Here is a 22,802-nt window from a genome sequence, read left to right as displayed (position 1 = left end):
GGAGGGGATTGGATTTATACCCCACCTTTTACTATCTGAAGGAGTCTCAGACTGGCTTACAATCTCCCTTCCCTTCCCCTCCCCACAACAGACACCCTGTGAGGTAGGTGGGGCTGAGAGAGCTCTTTTGAGAAGTGCTCTTGAGAGAACATCTCTGAGAGAACTGTGACTCACCCAACGTCACACCAGCAGTTTGCATGTGGAGGAGTGGGGAATCAAACCTGGTTTTCCCAGATTAGAGTCCACATTCCTAACCACTACACCAAACTGGCTCTCTGTTCAACCTGGGAAAGTGTCCCTGGCCTTGGAGTGAACACATGAAGTACCACTGTTCACTACAGAAGGAGTCCTTGGCCTAAGGGCAGGGCTGGACCATCATAGATGGCCCAGCCCCTTCCCTCCCTCGCCTCAAAGCCCTGCCTGCGCAGTGCGCTGTGCACGCCACTCCACTCGTCACCTGGCTGCCTGTGTGCCTCAGTGCCTGTGCAGCCAGTACTCCTCCTTCATCGTCGCTCGCTGCTGGCCTGCCCAGCTGGGCCCCACCCCACTGCTCCACTCATGCATGTGCTGCACACACCACCCGTCAGCCGCCCGCTGCTGTTCTCCCACCTGCCCAGTCGTGAATTTTGAAGGAGTCTGTGCCCCCGGCCCTTGTAAATTAAGGCTGGGTGGGTGCAGCTGTGAGGGAGAGCCTCCCCACCCCCCAGATGAAAGGGGCTCCTCCGGCCCTTGCCTGGGACTGGAGGCGACAAGTTTGGCCTGCACCGCTGCAGCCGGCCCGAGACTCAAGCAAGCCCTTTCCCTGGGGATGTAATAAAAGGAAGGACAGGATTGCCCATTGGAAACAATGGGAGATGCTTGAAGGCCCACTGGAAATAATGGGAGCCAGGAATACCAATTGACTTCCATGGGCTCCATTGAAATACATTACAGTACAAGCAGAGTTGCAAAGAAAATGCGGAATGGATTTTCCATTAGGGTCTCGAGGCCCTACTCTGGGACTGGAATGACAGCCCCTAGAGGCAGCAGGAGTATTCTGGGACTGGAATGACAAGACCCAGAGTGGAATTGACAATGGAGGAGGTGGCTCACATCAACCTCACAGAAAGGGAACATGGAGGTCAGGAAGGGAGCAGAACTGGACACTAGAACAGGTGGAGGGACAAGTGCAAGATTTATAACTCACAATGGAGGAGGTGGCTCACATCAACCTCATAAATTTGTAAGGAAACTAAGGTGGTGACAGGCAGGATAATTACTGAGAAGGAGCTGATTTGACAATAGCTACACACATTCGAGAAATATTTAAATTTAAAGTGTTTCACTCTATAGTTTGCAAATCCAGTTGCACAGAACTTCCTCTACACCCAAAGTCACTCATTCCACTCTAGGGGATGTCATTCCATTCCCAGAACACTCCTGCTACCCCGAGCTGCTGTCATTCCACCTTGAAGCCTGTCATTCCATCCCCAGAATATTCCTGCTACTTCCAGGGGCTGTCATTCCACTCTGGGGCCTGTCATTCCATTCCCGGACCACTTCTCCTACCCCCTAAAGGGGCTGTCATTTCACTCTGTGGACTCTCATTCCAGTCGCAGAACACTCCTGTTACCCCCAGGGACTATCAATCATCTTTGGAGCCTGTCCTTCCATTCCCAAAATACTCCTGCTACTTCCAGGGGCTGTCATTCCACTTTGTGGTCTTTCATTCCAGTCCCAGAAAACTGCTGCTACCCCCAAGGACTGTCATTCCAGTCCCAGAACACATCTGCTAGCCCCAGGGGCTGTCATTCCACTCCGCGGTGTCTCATTCTAGTCAGAGAAGTCTCCTTCTACATCCAGGGGCTGTCATTCCACTCTGGGTCCTGTCATTCCAGTCCAAGACCACTCCTACTACATCCAGGGGCTGTCATTCCACTCTGGGTCCTGTCACTCCAGTCCAAGACCACTCCTACTACATCCAGGGGCTGTCATTCCACTCTGGGTCCTGTCATTCCAGTCCAAGAACACACCTACTACATCCAGGGGCTGTCATTCCACTCTGGGGCCTGTCATTCCAGTCCCAGACCACTCCTACTACTCCCAGGTGCTGTTATTCCACTCTGTGGTCTCTCACTCTAGTCACAGAATACTCCTGCTACCCCCAGGGGCTGTCATTCCAGTCCCAGACCACTCCTGCTACTTCCATGGGCTGTCATTCCACTCTGGGGCAGGGCCTGTCATTCCATTCCCAGAACACTCTTGCTACCCCCAGGCGCTGTCATTCCACTCCGTAGTCTCTCATTCTAGTCACAGAGCTACCCCCAGGGGCTGTCATTCCACTCTGGGGCCTCTCATTCCAGTTTCAGAATGCTTCTGCTACCCCCAGGGGCTGTCATTCCACTCTGGGGAACTCCCTCGGGGAACTCTCATTCAGGGCCATGGGTCGCCCGGGGGGGGGGGGGAGAAGGTAGCCTCGCCTAGTGTGCAAAAAACCCTGGGACCGGCCCTGCCTAAGGGGAGAGCATCTGTTCACTCTGGGAAAGAGCCCTTGGCCTGAAAGTGAACAGATCTAATACCTATAGAGAGAACAGATGTTCACTCTGGGAAAGAGCCCTTGGTTTTGGAGTGAACAGATGAAATACCTAAAGGGAGAATGTCTTTCACTCTGGGTTAGAGCCCTTGGACTGGGTGTGAAGAGACAAAGTACCTAAGGGGAGAGTGTTTGTTCACTCTGAGGAAGAGCCCTTTGCCTGAAAGTGAACAGACAAAATAACCACAGGGAGAATGTCTGTTCATTCTGGGGAGGATTCCTTGGCCTGGAGTAAACAAATGGAGTACCTAAAGGGAGAACTTCCATTCACTCTGAGGAAGAGTTTAAAGAATTTCAAGTCAGGTGGTGGGAATTAAAGCCATTTACCTAAACCTTCTCTAAGAATAGTGTTGGGAAATTCCTTGAGATTTTGAGGGTCGGGTCTGAGGAGGGCGAGGTTTGGGGAGGGGAGGGTCTTCAGCAGGGTATAATGCTATAGAGTCTACCTTCCAAAGCAGCCTGTGACGGATTGCACAGAAAAGCAGGCTTTTAAAAATGCTGCTTGGGTCAGAGGGTCAGGGAGTTCAGGAGTTGATCTTCCCTGGAGAAAAGAGCTTAAGCGATTGGCTGCTCTACTCGCTCAGCTGAGAGACTAAATAAAACAGCTGATCTGGAGGGAAAAGAGATCTTTTGCAATTCGGTCTTTCACCTTTTGGTTTTTGTCTGAAGACCAATGTATGGATCAGTAGCCAGAGGGTTTGGCTTCTGAGGGAAGAGAAATTTGGAAGTCAGTGTTTTTTGACTGGCAATAGTCAGAAAAGTACTTCTACAGAGAGAAGAAGAGAAACCCCATTGTCTTAAATATAGTAAAATTGCTCTGAGGAAGAATTTAGATTCTCAGTCAGGAAAGCTACAGAACAACCTTATACAAACAAAGGATACTGGAGAAGGATTTGGCAGAAGGTCTGGGTAGTTAGAGAGAACTCCCAGACAAGTTAAATAGTAAAAGAAGTTATTGCTTCTTAGGGACAAGGAGAATAACTTCCTGACAGTGAAAAGGGTTGGGAAGAGAACCCTGGTCTGTGGTAAAAGGGGAGAAGCTTAGACAACTCAGGACAGGAGTTAGTGAAAAGCTGTAATATCTAAAGGGAAAACCTGGAACTTTGAAGGAAGACATCTAGAAACTTTAAGCAAACACTGTCCTCCAGATGAAGCATTAATAAGAACTGTGTTAGTGCTGAAATATACTAAACAAAGAATCTCTCAAAGAAAGAACTAGAAAACCTTGAAACAAAACTACAAATACACTTTCTTGAATTATCTAAGAATTTAACTCTGTATGTATTAGAAAGTTTTTTTAACCTCAGAAATCTCAAAACCTTGACTATTTATTTATATTCTGTGCCTGTTCGATAAAATATTATTTTTATGAAACAGATTATTGATACTCTAAAGCCTGGGAAAGCCCCAGGTCTAGATCTAATTCCTCCAGAATTGTTCAAAAGGAATGCAGACTGGTGGGTGCCGGTCCTGGCATCCCTATTCATGCACACTGACCAAACAGGGGAAATCCCTAAGGACTGTGGAGTAGCTATTATCATCCCACTATACAAAAAGGGCAACAAAGAAGACCCCCAATAACTATAGACCAATCAGTTTGTTAAGCATAGTGAGTAAATTCTATGCAAGACCCTTTTGTGGAAATTAGGGATTGGCTGGAAAATTATTTTTGTTTACCAGGAAAACAGGCTGGCTTTAGCGAGGTTCGTGCCTCCTTAGATCACTCTATGTTATTAGATCACTTGATTGTTAAGTACTCCTCCACCTCAAGTGTGTCATTATTTATGGCCTTTCTGGACTAGAAATTGGCCTTTGACTCAGCTTCCAGAGTCATCCTATGGGATAAATTAAGAGTGTCAAGCATTGACAGACCCTTTATAACCACACATCTATATGGTCATCTGACAGACCCCTTAGATCTGATAATGGGGTTAAACAAGGATACCTTTTGACACCCCTTCTCTCTAACTTCTGTATCAACGACTTGGTATCTCACATAAATAAGCCTGAGTTTCACCCTCCTCAGCCAGGCAATAAAGATACAGGGGTGCTCCTTTACACAGATGCTGTTGCTTTACTTTCAAGGACACCTACTGGCCTCAGGAGAGACGTGTGCTCCTTTGTCCAATATTACCAGGTTAACAACTTAGAGGTTAATTATTCTAAAACCAAAGTGATGGCCTTTGCAAAAAGATCTCCTAAAACCTATCACTGGTACTTAAACTCTATTCCTATTGAAGAAGTTTCCTGTTTTAAGTACTTGGGTGTTCTGTTTCAGGTGAATGGCTCAAGAGCTGTTAATATAAACTCTGTTGCCTCAAATGCCAATAGGTGTGTGGGGGCAATTCAAAAATGTTATTGGCATAAAGGGTACAAATGCTTGACAGCTGCCCTTAGATTATTCAAGGCCAAGTCTCTCAGCCAACGTACTTTTGGAGCCCCTATTAACATTACCACAAATTATAAGAAGCTGGATATTGTCCAATCAATATTTTTGAGAACACTCCTACAGGTACCCCATGGCATTCCAAATGCCCTCATCCTAATTGAAACTGGAATTGTTATGGTAGAGGTGAGGCTGTGGATCACGGTGATCCAATACTGGTTGAAACTAATCTTCTTACCTAAAGGGCTGATAAGTTCAATTTTTCAAGATACCTTTGTTCCACCATGGTTTAGGGCTATAGAGGAGAAACTTCCCTACTATGGATTTACAAAATAATATTTGTGCTCTCTGGCCTATGATAAAGCCAGAGACATGGTAAAACAGAGGATATTGGATATCACCAGGCAAAATGCTCTAAGTAGCACAGAGGAATGGTGTGCCCTTTTAGAGCCTATTAAGAGAGTAACGCCTATGTCCTATCTCTATCATCTATCAAATCGTGAATATAGGAGAATGTTTACTCTAATGTGATGGGACGCACTTCCCTCAGTGGTCACTAAAGGAAAGTATACGCTGTTAGACAGGTTGCATCCAGACCTTAATGATTTGAAACCACAACAGCAGACCGAAAGTCCGAAGGTCCGGACATACGAAAAAGGTGAGCAAGTGTATGCTCGTAACTATGCCAGTGGTCATTCGTGGCTACCAGCCACTATTGTTGACGTGTTTGGGTCGCGTATGTATGTGGTACGGCTTGCTGATGGTCGCAAGTGGCGTAGGCACATAGACCAGTTGAGGCAGCGGTGGGCAACTGACCGTCCCAACGCGCTGCCAACTGAGTCCCCAGACCCCGAGGACTTCCCACGACCTCTAGAGGAGGCGAGTACTGCAGAGCCTGAGGGCCACAGTACTGGGCAAGAGGCAGGGCAGACCCCTACTCTTGGACCCACTGGAACGGACGGGAATGTTCCTGACTCTGCGGTCCCAGAGTCAAACGGAGTGCCACTGACAGAAAAGTACCCTGAGCCTAGTCCACCGAGAAGGTCTCAGAGAAATCGCCGTGCACCTACCTACCTAAGTGATTATGATTGTTCATGACTGTATTTGCTTAGGGGGGAGGGATTTGTAATGTATTCAGATGCTGCCCTGAATGCATGAGGATGAAGTGTGAATCATCCCATAGAGAAGCTATGCTAAGCTTCAGACGTCGGCTAGGATTCGCGCCAAAAGTATTGTGTCCAATCACATTTGAACTGTCTGTGGTGGGAACACTTGTGATTGGGCAATTATGCGAACAACCTGATAGGTTGACAATTGTATAGTAGGCAGTGTTCCCTCTAAGCTGAGTTAGTGTGAGCTAGCTCACAGTTTTTTAGCCTCCGGCTCACACATTTTTGTCTTAGCTCAGGAAGGAGGGCTCCACAGCAAACTAATTTATGCAGTAGCCAAATCGCTCACTCACAACTTTAAGGCCAGTAGCTCACAAAGTAGAATTTTTGCTCACAAGTCTCCACAGCTTAGAGGGAACATTGATAGTAGGTGTGGCTACATTAGCCCGGAATGTTTAAATACTGAGCAGCTGCAATGGAAAAGCTGTTCGGGCTATCAGATGTTGTACCGTGTCAGAGAAGTTGATCGTCGAGCTGAAATAAACCTGAGTTTTGCTGAAATCACTCTCTGGCTATTTTGTTGAGCATGGACTTAACAGGATGGTGTCCCTGGAGTTGGTGGCTGTTGAGGAGGGTCAGATGGGAAGGCCATGGGGAGTCAGACTAGGCTTTTCGCCTGCCAGCTATGCATCCCTACTTTATTCTTCAGATATACATAGAAAACAAATATAAACAAAGGAGCCTTGGGTCTCAAGTTAGTCGGTTTCAGGCAGGGGATGAATGTGTTTGAATCACGCCTGCATAGTGTAACAAGGATCCACCCGACAGATTAAGCCGCAGCACGCTAAATTCTCTTGCTTCCTCCCCCGTAACAGCTTCACTGTTTTAATTGCTATCATCCCAGTATGTTAACATTATTTAATTGCTATATTATTAAATGCTACAAGATGTACTAGGGGAATTTTTTAATCAGCATATTTTATAGACTTGGGAAAAATAAAATCTGTAAAAATAAATAAAGAAAAGAACCTTTGCAGTTTGGAAGGCAGCTATTTGCAAAACAAGACAGCTGGAATACTGTAGCAATAAAGAAGAGTGCAGGATGTAATTTTTAAACCAGCCATTATTGAATTAGCAGACCCCTGAACAAGAAGGCAATAGGGAACAATGCTTAGGGCCAAACCTGCAAATACACTGAACCGTGTAGCCAAAAAAGCTATTTTGTACTGCAGAAATGGACATGTCAGTAGATGCTAGTGAAGCCTAAAGCACTGACTGGCTAAGCTGCTCTGATGTCAGAGAGGTCTCCACTGGGTGCATAGAAAGCCTGGGTCTGTCCTTTGCTGAGCTGGCCGGCGCTTAGAGAAAGCGGACAATAGGCCAATGAAAGGTGAGGGGTAGAATAAACTGGGACCTAGAAAGACAGGAGGCAGGGAATTGAGAAGGCACTCAGGCAGGTAGGAAACAGGAGCTTACAAAAAGGAAGGCTGGAGAAAGGAGTGGTTCAAAGTAGCGGAGAGGGAGAAGGGAAACCCACTGAAAGGGGGAGTAAGAACGAGCAGACAAGAGAGCCACAGAGGTAAGGAACCCTTACAGGCCTCGAGTTCAGAAGCCTCTAGCCTTGTTGAGCCTGTGGCACTTTTAGAATTCTGAGAACTGGCACTGGGCAGCACAACAATAATGGCTACGTGGGGAGGCAACAAATCATAGAATTACTGCCATTGAGGACTATTCTTGATCACGAAATGTTGGCCATCGCCACACAGTGTTAGGAGGCCCCAAGCCAAGAGTTCTCCTTTGATGGAGGCAACTGTCACAAAGATGATGCCTCCTTAGCTCTTCTGAAGAGGGGGGGAAGTCAGGACTGGCTCTTTGCTTTGGAGGAAGAGGAAATGGGTGTCACGAGACACATGGGAAAACACTGTGGTGCCCACGGGCATCACGTCGGGGAAACCCTGCTCTAGTTTTAGCAAGAAGGCACATGAAAGGTGATTGGGGTGGGGGGAATACAGGCAGCACAGACAAATCAGCAGACCAGGGTCCCCTCCTTTGGGTTAACTAGGGCACTGGATGAAATCCCGTTTGCCCTGGAGCTGAATCTTCAGCATGCTCAGCACGATCGGTCATTAATCCGGCCCTCCTACACAGGTCTCCACGTTCTCAGTAATGCATCGACACCCCCAGCATTTACAGCTGCCCCCACTGGAGTCAAAATCCACTCACTGTTGAAGCTGCCATTGCCGCTAGTCTCTGCTGTTGCCACGCCGCGCTGAAATAGCCCTTCGGATGCGGCACTTCCTGACAGTGAATGGGGGTGAAGACAAGGGTGAAAGGAGGGGAGAGAAACAACAGAGAAGGAAAGCAGGAAGGGAGGACCGGGGATATGTGGAGGAATGAAGCAGGGGACAAGAAGGGAAAGGGTGTGTCTTTAACGGCATCATACGGTTTTTCACGGGCTGCAACATTCCAACAGCTTAATGCATATTTCAGGCTTGTAAGTCGCCCCTGGCCAGCTCGCCTCTGATGAGTCAAAAGCACTTTCAGATGATTTTACAAGTTGGAAGACCTGTCTCTCCCCACCCCCCTTTGGTCACTCTAAGCCACTGGCATGTCCAAATGACTTAGAGTATCACGGGGTAGCCTCCTATGAACCCCCCCCCCCCCATCACAGCGGGACATGTGTAAACTGAAACACCTTGAATAAAACTTTGTTCGCCTTAAAGGTGCCACTGGACTCTAATGTTGTTCTATTACTTTTATCTTGTGTCTCAAATTTGGTAGAAAAGCAGCCCAATATGCAAAACAGTGAAGTTCTATATTTTGTATGAATGATCTGCAAAGGATAAGGGGAGGTTTCCCTTTCTTTTATTTATTGAGCCAAAGTTTCTTTCTGCATGTACCCTACTCTACCTCAATTTCCTATTAAACAGGGAGAGTTTCTAAAATTAATCCCACAACTGGAGTGTAGGACGTTTGCTACAGCTTTCAGTTCCTTCAGTTTATCTCTCCCCCCACCTTCTATGATACGGTTGCAGGCACCGGCATTGATAAAACACCCCAAATAAGCGGTCTTGATGTGATCATATGTAAACTGACCAAGATTCTTCAAGTGTTTTTATTTTAATTGGCATGCGCATGTGCTCCTGAGTGCTGGAAAATACCACATAAAAGCATCTCAATACAACTTCATGTAATCCCATCAGCTTACTCTTTTCCTGCAATGTTTTATCAATACTTATATGTGCACCAATAGTTCAGAGGGTGGAGCAGAAAGACATAAAGCAGAGGTGTCAAACTCATTTGTTACGAGGGCCGGGTCTGACATAAATGTCACTTCGTTGAGCCAGGCCATGTGTGCCATAAAATGTAATGCCAAGTAAAAAGTAAAGGTAAAGGTTCCCTTGCTCGAAAGCCAGTCGAATCCGACTCTAGGGTTGCGGTGCTCATCTCCGTTTCCAAGCCGAAGAGCCAGTGCTGTCCGAAGACATCTCCGTGGTCATGTGGCCGGCATGACTAAACACCAAGGCGCACGGAACACTGTTACCTTCCCACTGAAGTGGCCCCTATTTATCTACTTGCAATTTCTTGGTTTCGAACTGCTAGGTGGGCAGGAGCTGGAACTAGAGACGGGAGCTCACTCCGTCATGTGGCACACTCGGGTCTCAAACTGCGGAACTACTGACCTTCCACAGCCTGCAGTTCAGCGTCTTAACCACTTGAGCCACCGTCGCTCCAATGCAAAGTACCAAAGATATAAATTGCATAAAGGACAGTAGCTGGTAAACTGAGTTGTTGTATCCTCCCTGCAAGGCCCCGGGGGCGGGGGGGGGGGGTGCAAAGGAAAATCCATATGAGTGGACTGAAGAGCCAGCAGTGCAGCACTGGGCAGATGCTCTCACACTGCTTGACTGCTGCAGACAAGGTTGTTCCGTCATGCTGAAGCCACAATTGGAGGGGCTCCCCCCCAAGCATTCCCCTGTTCTCTCCCTTGCACTAGTTGCTCGCGGGCCACATAAGAGCCCTGGACGGGCTGGTTCCGGCCCCTGGGTCTTATGTTTGACACCTCTGACAAAGGAACTGAAAACTCTGCATAGTGATTGGTACAAAATGCAGAAATTAAAAGCAAACAAACCAAAGAGTACAGAAATTCTCAGAAACAAGAATGTCTTATTTGGGAATTCAAAATCCAGAGGGAAATTTGGATGAGAATTTCAGGAGCACACCAAGGCAAAATTAACATTTTTAGTGCTCACTGTTGTGAGCTAGTCACTTTGGGAAAGAATACTGAGGCATATGAGAGTAACTGGATGATCACATTTAGAAATTGTACTTTCAAACCTTCTCCTGTGTTCAAAGTTACACAGTGTCTGAAAATGAAAATTCCACAACCAGTGACTGCACATTATGCATAAACAAACAATCCCCTAGCAAGAAAAGCAATCAAAAATCAGAATGGGTGGGAGCAAATATAATAAAGAATCATGCTAATCTCATCTAATGTGTGGGGATGAAAGACTGATCTTCCCACCTGCCTGTCCCCATATAAGTAACTTCCAGAGATGACAATCCATCGTTGATTCACAACCCACTTTGAGTAAACATGAAGATACTGACCTGTCTATCTAATGATATCATACATTTTTTTGTACAGACAAGGAAAGGGTTGGGGTGGGGGAGAGAAATGCATTTTCCCAGCTGCTGTAGTGTCCTGGCAAAACAGCCCAAAGCTTAAGGTATTGCATGTCGTTGCTAATGACTGCAAAGAATTAAAGGGGGATTCAAAGCAATATGTTTTAGGTTAATAATTGATTATTTGCTTTCGGCATCAAGAATTAAATGAGAGGCTGGCTTTGCTGAAACCTGGTGTCAGACCACCAAGCCTCCAAGGTCTGTCTGTCTCTGTCACCAACCTATTTTTGCAAATGTTCCCTTCTCAGATCTGCAGGCAATTCTGGGTCACCACAAAGAGGTCAACAGCCTTTGGAAGAGAGAAACCACAGGAGACTTCCAAGATGTGAGGAATCTTCTGTGAATTTCTAAAGCTACATGTTTCAGCCAGCACTGCGAGGACATGGGGCACACAAATAGCACTGTGAGTTTGGCAGCCTCAAGTAGCATGAAGATGGGAACTCTTTCTCTCTCACACACACTCAATTATTGAGCCCTTCCACCAGGAGCTCAGGATACCCAAGATCGTTGGATGGGCTGTGGTTCAGTGGTAAAACACCTTCTTTGCATGCAGACAGTCCCAAGTTCAGTCCCCAGCATCTCCAGTTAACAAAGACCAGGCAGCAGGTGATGTGAAAGACCTCTGCCTGAGACATTGGAGAGCTACTGACAGTCTGAGTACACAGGTCTTGACTGTGATGAACCAACAGTTTGATTCATTACAAGGCAGCTTCAGGTGTTCATGGTTCTCCTCTCTTACACCTTTGCCTCTTGTGAGGTAGGTCAAGCTGACACAGAATGACTGGTCTACCTTGAGTCCAAGGAGATCAGGTGGGACAGAAATATCTCTCCTTATATATAATTGAGTAGTGGGGTGGCACTTTCTGAACATTCCACACGCTCCTAAATCAGTTGGCTCCATGATGTGTCACCCAGAAGCTGTCCCTATCCATTGGCTGCATTGCCTGAGTCCCGCCCACAGAAGCGAGACCCAACAAAACTTTCCTCAGAAGACGGTTGCTTAGCTTCGGTGAACACAGCTTCTGCTCCTCTTCCCCACCCAATCCCCCTTCAGCCTTTGTTCCCTGTCAGAATTACTGGCAAATGGCTGTGTCTCCTGACAAAGACACTTATCCTGCTTGGCTCCTTTGTGGGACTAATTTTTCCCTCAGTAGGTATGGCTAGGCAACCAAGCTTGGTTCTGTCAGTAAAAGACAAAGAAAGGAAACCCTTTCCAGGCCTTTGTGAGGAACTCATTGGGGCTCGTCCTGACTAGGGTTGCCAGCTCCAGGTTGGGAAATTTCTGGATATTCTGTGTCTAAGGAAGCTAGGGTTTGGGGAGGGGAAAGGCCTCAGCTGAATAGAAAGTCATAGAGCCCCCCCTCTAAAGCACTTTTTTTCTCGGGGGGGGGGGAGAGATCTCTTGTCTAGAGTTCAGTTGTGATACCAGGTGATACCAGACGACAGAGGTCAGTTCCCCTGGAGAAAATGGCTGCTTTGGAGGGTAGACCCTATGGCATTATACCCTGCTGAGTCCTTCCACCCCACCAACGCTGCCCTCCACAGGATCCGCCCCCGAAATCTCCAGGTATTTCCTACTCAGAGCTGGCAACCCTACTTTCCCCTCAGTGCCTGTTGCTAGGCAACCAAGCTTGGTTCTGTCAGTAAAAAACCCTTTCCACACCTATTTTGGCCTTTGGGAGAAAATTCATTGGGACCAGTCCTAACTAGTGTTGCCAGCTCCAGGTAGGGAAATTCCTGGAGATTTCAGGGTAGATTCTACAGAAGCCAGGGTGTGGGGAGTGGAGAGGAGAGAGCTGAACAGAATGCCGGGGTGGTGGTGGAGATCTGTTTGGAGTTCAGTTGTGATACCCTACGATCTTCAGGCTCCACCGGGGGGTTGGCTACCCTAGGCACAGCAGTCAGCACTACAGAGCAGTGTCTGCTAGACCCAGGTTCTTGATGTTCTGTTCTGCTAGACCCAGATTCTTGCTGACTGGGTGATTTTGGACCAGTCACAGACTTTCAGCCTAACCTACCTCACAGTCAAAAGGGGGAGAGGAGAATGGTATAAGCTGCTTTGGTCCCCATTGCAGAGAAAGACTACTTTTCCTCCTGTGGAACAATTGTTGTCAATCTCCAGGTGAGGGCTGGAGATTACTCAGAATTACAACTGCTCTCATAAGAACATAAGAACATAAGAGATGCCAATGTTGGATCAGGCCAAAGGCCCATCCAGTCCAACACTCTGTATCCCACAGTGGCCAGAAATACCAGTGCCATCAGGAGGTCCACCAGTGGGGCCAGGACATTAGAAGCCCTCCCACTGTTGACCCCCCCCCCCAAGCACCAAGATGACAGAGCATCACTTGCCCCAGAGTCCCTATCTATACCTTGTGGCTAATAGCCACTGATGGACCTCTGCTCCATATGCTTATCTAATTCCCTTTTGAAGCCGTCCATGCTTGTAGCTGCCACCACTTCCTGTGGCAGTGAGTTCCATGTGTTAATCACTCTTTGGGTGAAGAAGTACTTCCTTCTATCCGTTCTAACCCGACCGCTCAGCAATTCCAGATGGCAGAGATCAGTTCCCCTGGAGAAAATGGTGGACTCTGTGTCCTTATACTCTGCTGAGATGGCCTTCCTATGACAGCCAATGTGAAATAGCAGTCAGGGCTTCAGAGCACGGTAGAGGCTGCAGGTGGTGGTGGGAGATAGAAAGCTGGAGAGTGAGGGGAAAATAAAGGTAGGTTGAGGATTGGTGGGGAAGGAGATAAGGTTGCCAACTCTAGGTGGGAAATTCCTGGAGATTTGAGGGATGGAGCCTGGAGAGGGTGCAGTTTGAGAAGGGGTGGGACCTCAGGCAGGTACAATGCCATATACTCCACCCTCCAAACCTGTCATTGTTGCCAATCTCCAGGTGGGGGCTAGAGATAATTCAGAATTACAACAGCTCTCCAGGAGGGAGGGGGGAGGAGATGGAAAGCTAACGTCAGAGGGGCAGATAAAGGTAAATTGATGGTTGGCTGGGAAGGAGATAGGGTTGCCAACTCCAGGTTGGGAAATTCCTGGAGATTTGAGGGGTGGAACCTGGAGAGGGTGGGGTTTGAGGAGGGGTGGGGCCTCAGACAAGTACAATACCATAGACTCCACCCTCCAAACCAGCCATTTCCTCCTGAGGAACCATTGTTGCCAATCTCCATGTGAGGGCTGGAGATCACTCAAAATTACAACTGCTCTTCAGATAGCAGAGATCAGTTCCTCTGGAGAAAATGGTGGGCTCTGTATCATTATACCCTGCTGAGGTTGCCCAAGGCCAGGGCACTCTCCCAGAGCCTCTTTCTAGAGCTCATTGTATTTATTTCCACAATGAGCCTTATTCCTAGGTTTAAATAAATAAATGAGGTCACCCCCCCCCCATAAGCTTCTTGATGAGTAGGGTTTGAACTCATCATAGTCCAGTGTCCAGACCTCTATTCCACAGTGGGCTCACATAGATTCTGTCACACACTAATGTTAGGGATGCAGCCTGATATGGTCATTGATCACAGAAAGTGCCATCAAATCACACCTGACTTATTGTGACCCTGCAGGGTTTTCAAGGCAAGTGATAAACAGAGATGGTTTGCCATTGCCTCCTCTGCATAGCAGCCTTGGACCTCCTAGGTGATCTCACCCTGCTTAGTAGCTTCTGAGATCTGAAAAGACTGGGCTGTTCTGACCCATCCAGGTCAGGGAAACCTGGTCATTAGTCCTCACAATCCAGAGGTATGATATTGCCTTCCATCCCAGGATCCAATGTTGTACACTCCTGTTCCCTTCTGCTCCTGGAATAACAGGCCCTGATGATGGCGCCCAGAACCACGATGAAAATCTTCTAGGCTAGTTCCCTTTCTCAGGTCCTGGGGTTAATGGTTCAATCTCCAAAATACACCAATCTTGGCATTACAGTAGAGAAAGAACACTCCAGCACATAGGAATGAGTGGAGCCTCATTAAGGCATGATATATTTCTTTGCCCCAAATGGTTATATTTGAGTGAAGAGAAGGAGTTCTATTTAAATGTTCAAGATAGGGGGGAGATGATTTTTTTTTGCTTCCTCAAGCATTGAAGGACTCACCTTTCCAAAAATCTCAGTTTCTATATGTGTGCAATTTTGTGCACTATTGCCCCACTCCTGACCGTACACCAAACACACCCTATTTGAGAAACAGTCATGTAATGACAAGTACTGTGACAGTCATTGGATTATAGCAGGGTTGCCAGTGTGGTTGTCGCGCTGGCAGGGGGATTGGGGGGGCAATCTGGGAGTGGGCGGCAATGTCCCCAACACAATGACACCACATGGGGGCAACACTGCTTTTTGGGCAGACACTATGGTTAAAATTGGGCTCAAACCATAGAGTTTTGCCCAGAAAGCAGAGCGTCGCTGCATGACATCACCAACATGATGATGTCACTTCCATGTGACATCATTGCATTGGGGACATTGCCGTGTGATGTGGCTGCTTGGGGGTGGGGCTTCCCTCACTGGCCAGCTGGCCAGCAGCTGGCAGAAGCCCTGAAAATCAGGGTATCCCCCACCCAGACTGGGGGGTCTGGTAACCTTAGATTATAGGCATGCATCCCATTGGGAATGTTTTCTGCATGTGCTCCAGTGTAATGAATGAGAATTCAAGCAATAACCTGTGCAATATGAGATGAACATGGAGGGCTGGTTGTTTTTTTTCACTTGGAGGGCTGTACGTGAAAGGAAAAATGAAAGATCACCATTCATCAATACATGTTAGTCAGTTCCACCACTGCGTACAATGACAGCACCAAGAAATGAGGGTGGAGAAATACAGTTTGAGCTGGCTCAGGTCTCAGAAATTCCCAATAAATTATCTGGTCTACTTTTGTTGGAAGGGCCATGGTTCAGTGGTAGAACTTCAGTTTGGTGTAGTGGCTAAGAGTGGCAGACTCTAATCTGGAGAACTGGGTTTGATTCCCCACTCCTCCTCCATGTGCAGCCAGCTGGGTCACCTTGGGTCAATCGCAAGTACTTTCAGAGCTGTTGTCTCATGAGCAGTTCTCTTGGAGCTCTCTCAGCCCCACCTTCCTCACAGGGTGTCTGTTGTATGGAGAGGAAGGGAAGGGAAAGGAGATCGTAATCCATTCTAAGAATCTGAGTGAAAGGCAGGGTATAAATCCAATCTCTTCTTCTTCAGAAGGTCCCAGTTTCACCTCCTTGCATCTCCAGCTACAAAGATCAGGTAGTAGGTGATGTGAAAGACCTCTTCTTGAGACTCTGGAAAGCTGTTGCCTGTCTGAATGGACAACACTGACTTTGATAGACCAAGGGTCTGATTCAGTATAGGGCAGTTTCATGTATTCCATTAAAGAGGCCACAATATGAGAGACAGGTGAGAGGGGTCCAGATCTTCTTATCCCAGACACCAAGAGTAGGGAGCAGATCTACCTTAATCACAACCTAGGAAGAGCCCTGCTAGATCATCCCAGACACCCAACATCATGTTCCTAACAGTGGACAGTGAAACTTCCCACCCCCTACAGCATTGCCCACCAAAAGGGACCTGAGAAGCCATCATGAAATCATGAACCAAGGACATTTGTTTGCCAATAACAGTATTTTCAAGGATCAGTGCAAAAATTCTGACCACGTTCTAATCAGTAGAGATGAGAAGGAAAGGAGAGAAAAAAACCCTCTGCAACTCTTTCAATGCAAATATCTTAATTACAGAAGTTGAGGAGGACATTTGTATGTAAATTTCCATCATTTGGTCTTCTGCCTGTCTTCCAGAATGGCCCTTCACACGAAGGAAAGCTTTCAAGTTTGTCACAATTAAAAAGCTTCCGAGGCAATCAATACACAAAGAAGGAAATACACACACACACACACACATGCACGCGCGCATACACACACTCCATCTTTTATGCAAAGCCCATTAAGCTGTCTATTTCACATGCTTTTGGATTTCTCTTCCTGATCTGTAAGATGTTTGCAACAAACTGGAGCCAACGTTGCCATAATCACACCAATGAACTTGGGTGACCCTTTATAGAATTAATTCATTTCATCTCCCCAATTTGTCCCAACTCCCTTCCTACACCTTGGGGAGTTGCCTAACAGGCAGAAACCATCTGATTAGACTATCACCACATTATACTGTTGCTGAACATGGAAGTTCCATTTACCCATGCAGGCTAAGCTAACAGTCTCTCCTCAATGACTTCCCCATTTAAAGCTTTCTAAGCTGGAAGTTAATGGTGCATCTTGTGGCAGCAAATTCTACAGCAAAATGTGAGTTTTAGTAATATGCAAAAGACATAAAAATTGTCTACAGACTTTCCCCACTCCATTTATAATTTTATAAACCTCTATCATGGCTCTCAGTTAATTGCCTTTTCCTCTAAACTAAACTTTAAAAGAAAAAAAACCCCAGAAGCAATGGAAAGGCTTCAAACCCCCCCCCCCCCATACCCTGTTTATATTTCAGACAATAAACAAAGAACCAGAAATAAAATCTAACAGGAGCCTAGTGACATCCTAAAGACTAACAAAATTTATTCTGGCAGAAGTTTTCGTAACTCAGAGCTTACTTGTTGAGTCAGAGAGCACTTTTGGAATTTTGGGAATGGCTAGGAGCAATATTCCCTCTAAGCTGTGGGGTCTTGTGAGCAAAAATTCTACTTTGTGAGCTACTGGCAATTAAAGTTGTGAGCGAGTTATTTGGCTACTGCATAAATTAGTTTGCTCTGGAGCCATGCTTTCTGAGCCAAGACAAAAATGTGTGAGCCAAAGGCTAAAAAAAATGTGTGCTGCCTCACACTAACTCAGCTTAGAGGGAACACTGGCTAGGAGGCACCACCCTGACATGGGTTGGGAGAACAATGCCATTTGCAGGTTGTTAAGAGATGCCATGCAGAGCATCTTCCTATGATGGAGGTAGCTGTTCCAATATGGGCATTCTCTGCAGACCCAAAGGCAATGCGAGTTGAAGGAAAGCCAGGATTGGCTTTATGCTTTGGGGAAGAAAACAGGGGACACCAGAAAGCACACCTGTGGTCTCCATGGTGCTTTCAGGCACAATGCCTGTTGAGAGATCCTAAATATGGACTTTTGTTTTATAATTCAGATTTCTTTAATGGACTATGGAGATTCTGTGGTCTTGTGTTTTTTTTTTGGGGGGGGGTGTTAAGTAGACACTGCAAAACTCCAAGAAAGCCCATTCAGAGTCTAAACAGCTCTTTGGACCACAATGATTGATTCTCTGATCTGTACTCTCCCTCCCCACCTTTGCACTCCAATGAAGGGGCCCCCCATCAGTCTGACAAGAGCTCTTCTTTTGTCAGCATCAGTCTCATTACCAAACATTAAACACTGAATGAACAACAAGCACATCAGCAAACACCCGCCAAGCAGGTGGGGAGCTGGCAGGAAGACAGTGTAGTGTGGAAGGGAGTCTGAGGATCAGGTGTTGGGTGGGGAGGAGACAGAGAAATTAGGATAATTATCTTCCCTGAGATAATACCGTGCAATACAACATGGCCTAATTAGCCCGATTAATTCCTCTGCACTCGCACAATGCTTGGCTATGAAGAGCTCTTCACATTTTGAAAAGGAGGAGGGTTGATAGCTAACAATTTGTTTATCCGGTTGGGTTCAGTGGGGGAGAGGAGAGGAAGCAAAGGGGGGGGGAGATGGAGACCTAAAACACGACAAATCTGTTGAAGAAGGGAGGAGGCACACCTTGATTTTAGAACTGTAACCACCACTGGCCCTCAAGACGTATGAAATGACACTGAGGAATGACAAGTTTATCAAAATTCATCCTTTTTTGCCTTAAAAGGTCACATCAAAAGTTCTTCCAGTGGTGTTATACCTGCAGCGGACCATTCACATATACCAGCTCTCTTTGATCAGGTGATCAACATGCATGTGTGAACCAGAGAGGTAAGGGCTCCTTCCTGCCATCACTGAAGCAGCAGAGATCTCACAATTCGTTTCCCTCGAAATACCTACTGATGGGCACATACTTTATCTTAGGCAAAATTCTGACATCAGGGAATTGTCCCTGGATCCATTGACGTAAAAAGAGATTTTTCACAAAGATAATGAACTGACGCTCTAGAAGACTACAGTGCCACTAAAAATGCCACTGAAACAGAACAGAAGGGCAAGCAGATAACATACAGTGTGCTAACATACAGCAGGTAACATACAGAGCAACCCATGCGATTTGTTCCCGCCTCCCGGGATTCTGAGAGGTGTCCTAGTGACAGGGTTGGGAACCTGCCGGCAGCTCTTCGACCAGCTCTATTAGCTGGAAACGGCCAGCATTTCACAGACCATTATTTCTTCAGTTTTAATCAAGGGGGAAAGGGCTTGAAGCTCATTTAATTAGCATCAATCAAGTGGGAGGAATGATAGAACTCCTGAAGGGCAGGTGAAGAATCGATTTCTTCAGTAAGTTGCAACTGGGTTTCCATGATGAGCGGCCTACTAAACATGCACTAAATATAGCGTGACGGTACATTTCACGGTGACTTTTGCACACACTACAGAACAGTGTTCTATGCTGGAGCTGGAGTAAAAAAGAATGTATATGGGACAGGGGACACACCACATCTGAACTGCTTGAAAGTTTAGGAGGTACTGAAGGAAATTACATGTGCCATTCCCCATCTGCTCAAGAGAACCCTCAGCTGGTAAAGGCCCTGAGAGAATCTGGGTAGGGGGGTCATGGCTTAGTGGCAGAACATCTGCTTGGCATGCAGAAGGTCCCGGGTTCAATCCCTGGCATCTCCAGGTGAAAGGGACAGATAACTGGTGATGTGAAGGACCTCTACCTGAGACCTCAGAGAGCCACTGGCATTCTTGAGTAGACAATATTGGACTTTGTGGACCGATGGTTTGACTCAATAAAAGACAGCTTCATATTTACAATCATAGTTGGGGCTAACACATAATAACTATGTTCTAGGGGGGGCGTGTGTGTGGCTCAGGGACAAAGCACAAGCTTCGCATATAGAAGGTCCTGACCTCTCCACTCAGATAGGAGATGTTGGACAGGACTTTTTTTTTGCTTCCAATTGAGGAAAACCACTGCCTACCGAAGTGCAAAATACTGAGAAATATGGACCAATGGTCTGTCTCAGTATAAGGCAGCTTCGTATGTTCATATGGCATGCTGCAAATTTCACCACAAATATGTTCAACAGTTGAACTTACCATGAACTCAATCTGAGTTTATCACCCAGCCCGTCTGGTTCATGACAAAGAACATGAAGCCGGCCAAATTGTGTCTGGTTTTTGCAAAACTGTGCATGAGCAAAGATGCCTCTGATTCAAACCCGTAAGCATCCATTAGCTTCACTGAAGACTACTTAGAGAAACACCAAAGGGCAGGATGTTATTAAAACTAGGGATGGGCATGAACCAGCTCATGAACTAAAGTTCATGACGAATTTTGGGCAGTCCGTGAACTGAAATTTGTGGCAAGTCAACCAGCACAAACTTCCCATGAACTTTCAAGAGGTTCATGAATTGATACATTTCCAGATAGACTGTCTCTGCTCAAACAAAATGTTTACCAAACTTCAAAGCAACGGGGGCTGGAATTCTCTAGCCTTGGAAACACTGTTGTTAGTTTCAAACTAGTCATGTCAATTTCAAGAGGGTCCCCCACAAACAGTTATAAGTGAGGGGCTGTGGTTCACTGTTAGAGAATATGCTTAGCATGTAAAAGGTCCCAGGTTCAATCCCCAACATCTCCAGTTTTAAAGGACCAAGCAGTAGGTGATGTGGAAGACTTCCACCTGAGACCCTGGACAGCTACTGCCAGTCTGAGTAGACAATATTGACCTTGATGGGACCAAGGGGCTGATTCAGTATAAGGCAGTTTTCTATGCTCCCCCTTCAGAGCCCTGCTCAAGGCAACTTACAATTAAAAACCCCAGTTTATAAAAAAAGGCGCCATTAACACACAGGCCATCGAACTTCAGCAGCATTAAAACTATCCATAAAATAGAAGCAGACTATTAAAAGTGTGTAAGATAAAAACCCCTGATTAAAAGTCTGGGTTTTAAAAGGTGTGTTTTTAAAAGGTGCCTAAAAGAAAGTGAAGTAGGTGCCAAGGGACCTCAAGGGGGACATCATTTCGGAGACGAGGTGCCACCACAGAAAATGCCCTGTCTCTAGTTGCCACCTGCCTCACCAGAGGCCGGGCTTGAGAGGCAGATCTTAGCTGGTGGGCTGGATAGTACGGGAGGAGACGGTGCTTCAAGCATTTTCTGAGATATGAAATGTCAGTTATGATGTACGTCTATCCCATCCTTCGTCCAGAGAGTGCTGCAGGGCATACATGATGCTTCCTCCCTCCCTTTTATCTTCAGAACAACGCTGTCAGGCAACTTGGGGTGTGAGAAGCCCATGGTTACTCAATAAGCTTCACAGGTGGGGGGCGAGGTTCTTATAGATATGTTCTTATAGATAATGTTCTTATAGATAAGCATATGGAGCAGAGGTCCATCAGTGGCTATTAGCCACAAGGTATAGATAGGGACTCTGGGGCAAGGGATGCTCTGTCTTCTTGGTGCTTGGGGGGGGGTCAACAGTGGGAGGGCTACTAATGTCCTGGCCCCACTGGTGGACCTCCTGATGGCACCTGGTATTTCTGGCCACTGTGTGACACAGAGTGTTGGATGGGATGTGCCTTTGGCCTGATCCAACATTGGCATCTCTTATGTTCTTATGAGGCTGACCCAGGTTTTAATCTGACATACTGTCCCCTACATCCCTTCTTTTAAAAAAACCCCTAGACGATATGAAGTCTCCCTTCCATTTTATAGTACACTGGTCCCTCATCAAGAAGACGTGCGACTTCATTTAAACAGAACCGTCCTCATCTAGCACACTCGATGTCTATTTCTCTCTTTGCTGTAGTGGTTAAGAGTGGCAGACTCTAATCTGGAGAACCGGGTTTGATTCCCCCACTCCTTCACATGCAGCCAGCTGGGTGACCTTGGGTCAGTCAACAGTTCTCTCAGAGCTCTTCTCTCAAGAGCAATTCTCTCAGAGCTCTCTCAGCCCCACCTATCTGAGTGTCTGTTGTGGGGAGAGGAAGGGAAGGAGATTGTAAGCCACTCTGAGACTCCATGGGAAGGGCGGGGTATAAATCCAACTCTTCTTCTTCTCCCTCTTCTTCTTCCTCCTCCTCCTCTGAAGGCGGTGGGCTTTCCTTCTGTGGAGATTTTTAAGCAGAGGCTAGATGGCCATCTGACAGCAATGCTGATTCTATTAACTTAGGCAGATCATAAGAGGGAGGGTGGGAAGGGTTGTTTCAGTTCTTAGTTCTTGTGGCCCTGTCTTACACGCCCAGGGAAATGTTGATCACTATTTTGGGGTCAGGCAGCAATTTTTCTCCAGGCCAGTTTGGTCAGGGATTTTGAAGGTTTTTTGCCATCTTCTGGGCATGGAGCAGGGGGTCACTGGGTGTGTGTGTGGGGTGGAGGTATATGTGAATTTCCTGCATTGTACAGGGGTTGGGACTAGATGACTCTGGAGATCCCTTTCAACTTTCTCCTCCTCCTCCAAAAAGAACCCCCAGAGCAACTAACAGCTATCATCCTATTAAAATGCAAACATAAAATCACAGAGTTGGAAGGGGCTGTACAGGCCATCTAGTCCAACCCCCTGCTCAAACATCAAACTGTCTGAGTTAACACAAAAGCACCAGGGTGTTGCTTCCTTTGAAGGCTTAAGAAGTGGGGGACAGGGGGGACTGAGCAGATGGAGACACGGAGTGATTGATGCAAAGTTCACCCCTGGCCAAATGCACAATCCTTGGGTGCAACAGAGTTCCATAATTGGTTATGGAAATCCAAAAACCGCATGTACAAGCTCTTCCTTTGGGTTCATGCAATTTGGCCACAGGTTTAAGGTTAAATCATTCTTTTTGCAAGCTCTTCATCCCCTCCCCTATGTATTCCAGGAGTTCTTATGTGTGTGCAGTCTGAGCATTCATGTCAGTGGGAGGCACCGATGTGTATGTGAAAAAGGACA

The 22,802-nt window shown here is 46.7% G+C and overlaps 1 protein-coding gene across 2 annotated transcripts in view; it reads right to left on the bottom strand.

Annotated features, from left to right (window-relative positions):
- The window catches only part of NTRK3 (neurotrophic tyrosine kinase, receptor, type 3), a 534,208-nt gene that overhangs the window by 28,217 nt on the left and 483,189 nt on the right, over positions 1 to 22,802 (bottom strand). Inside the window, exon 16 of one of the 2 annotated variants that reach the window (XM_015411889.1) lies at positions 8,291 to 8,365. The exons of the other annotated variant lie outside the window; for it this stretch is intronic. Within the exon in view, the coding sequence (XP_015267375.1) occupies positions 8,291 to 8,365 (75 nt within the window). The remainder of the gene's footprint in view (positions 1 to 8,290; positions 8,366 to 22,802) is intronic. 2 annotated transcript variants of the gene reach the window in all.

The sequence above is a fragment of the Gekko japonicus genome, unplaced genomic scaffold, assembly GCF_001447785.1.
Source record: "Gekko japonicus isolate JY-2015 unplaced genomic scaffold, Gekko_japonicus_V1.1 scaffold654, whole genome shotgun sequence".
Taxonomy (NCBI): Eukaryota; Metazoa; Chordata; class Lepidosauria; order Squamata; family Gekkonidae; genus Gekko; species Gekko japonicus.
The sequence above is the reverse complement of the archived record's forward strand: the minus strand, read 5'-3'. Positions and strand labels throughout refer to the sequence as shown.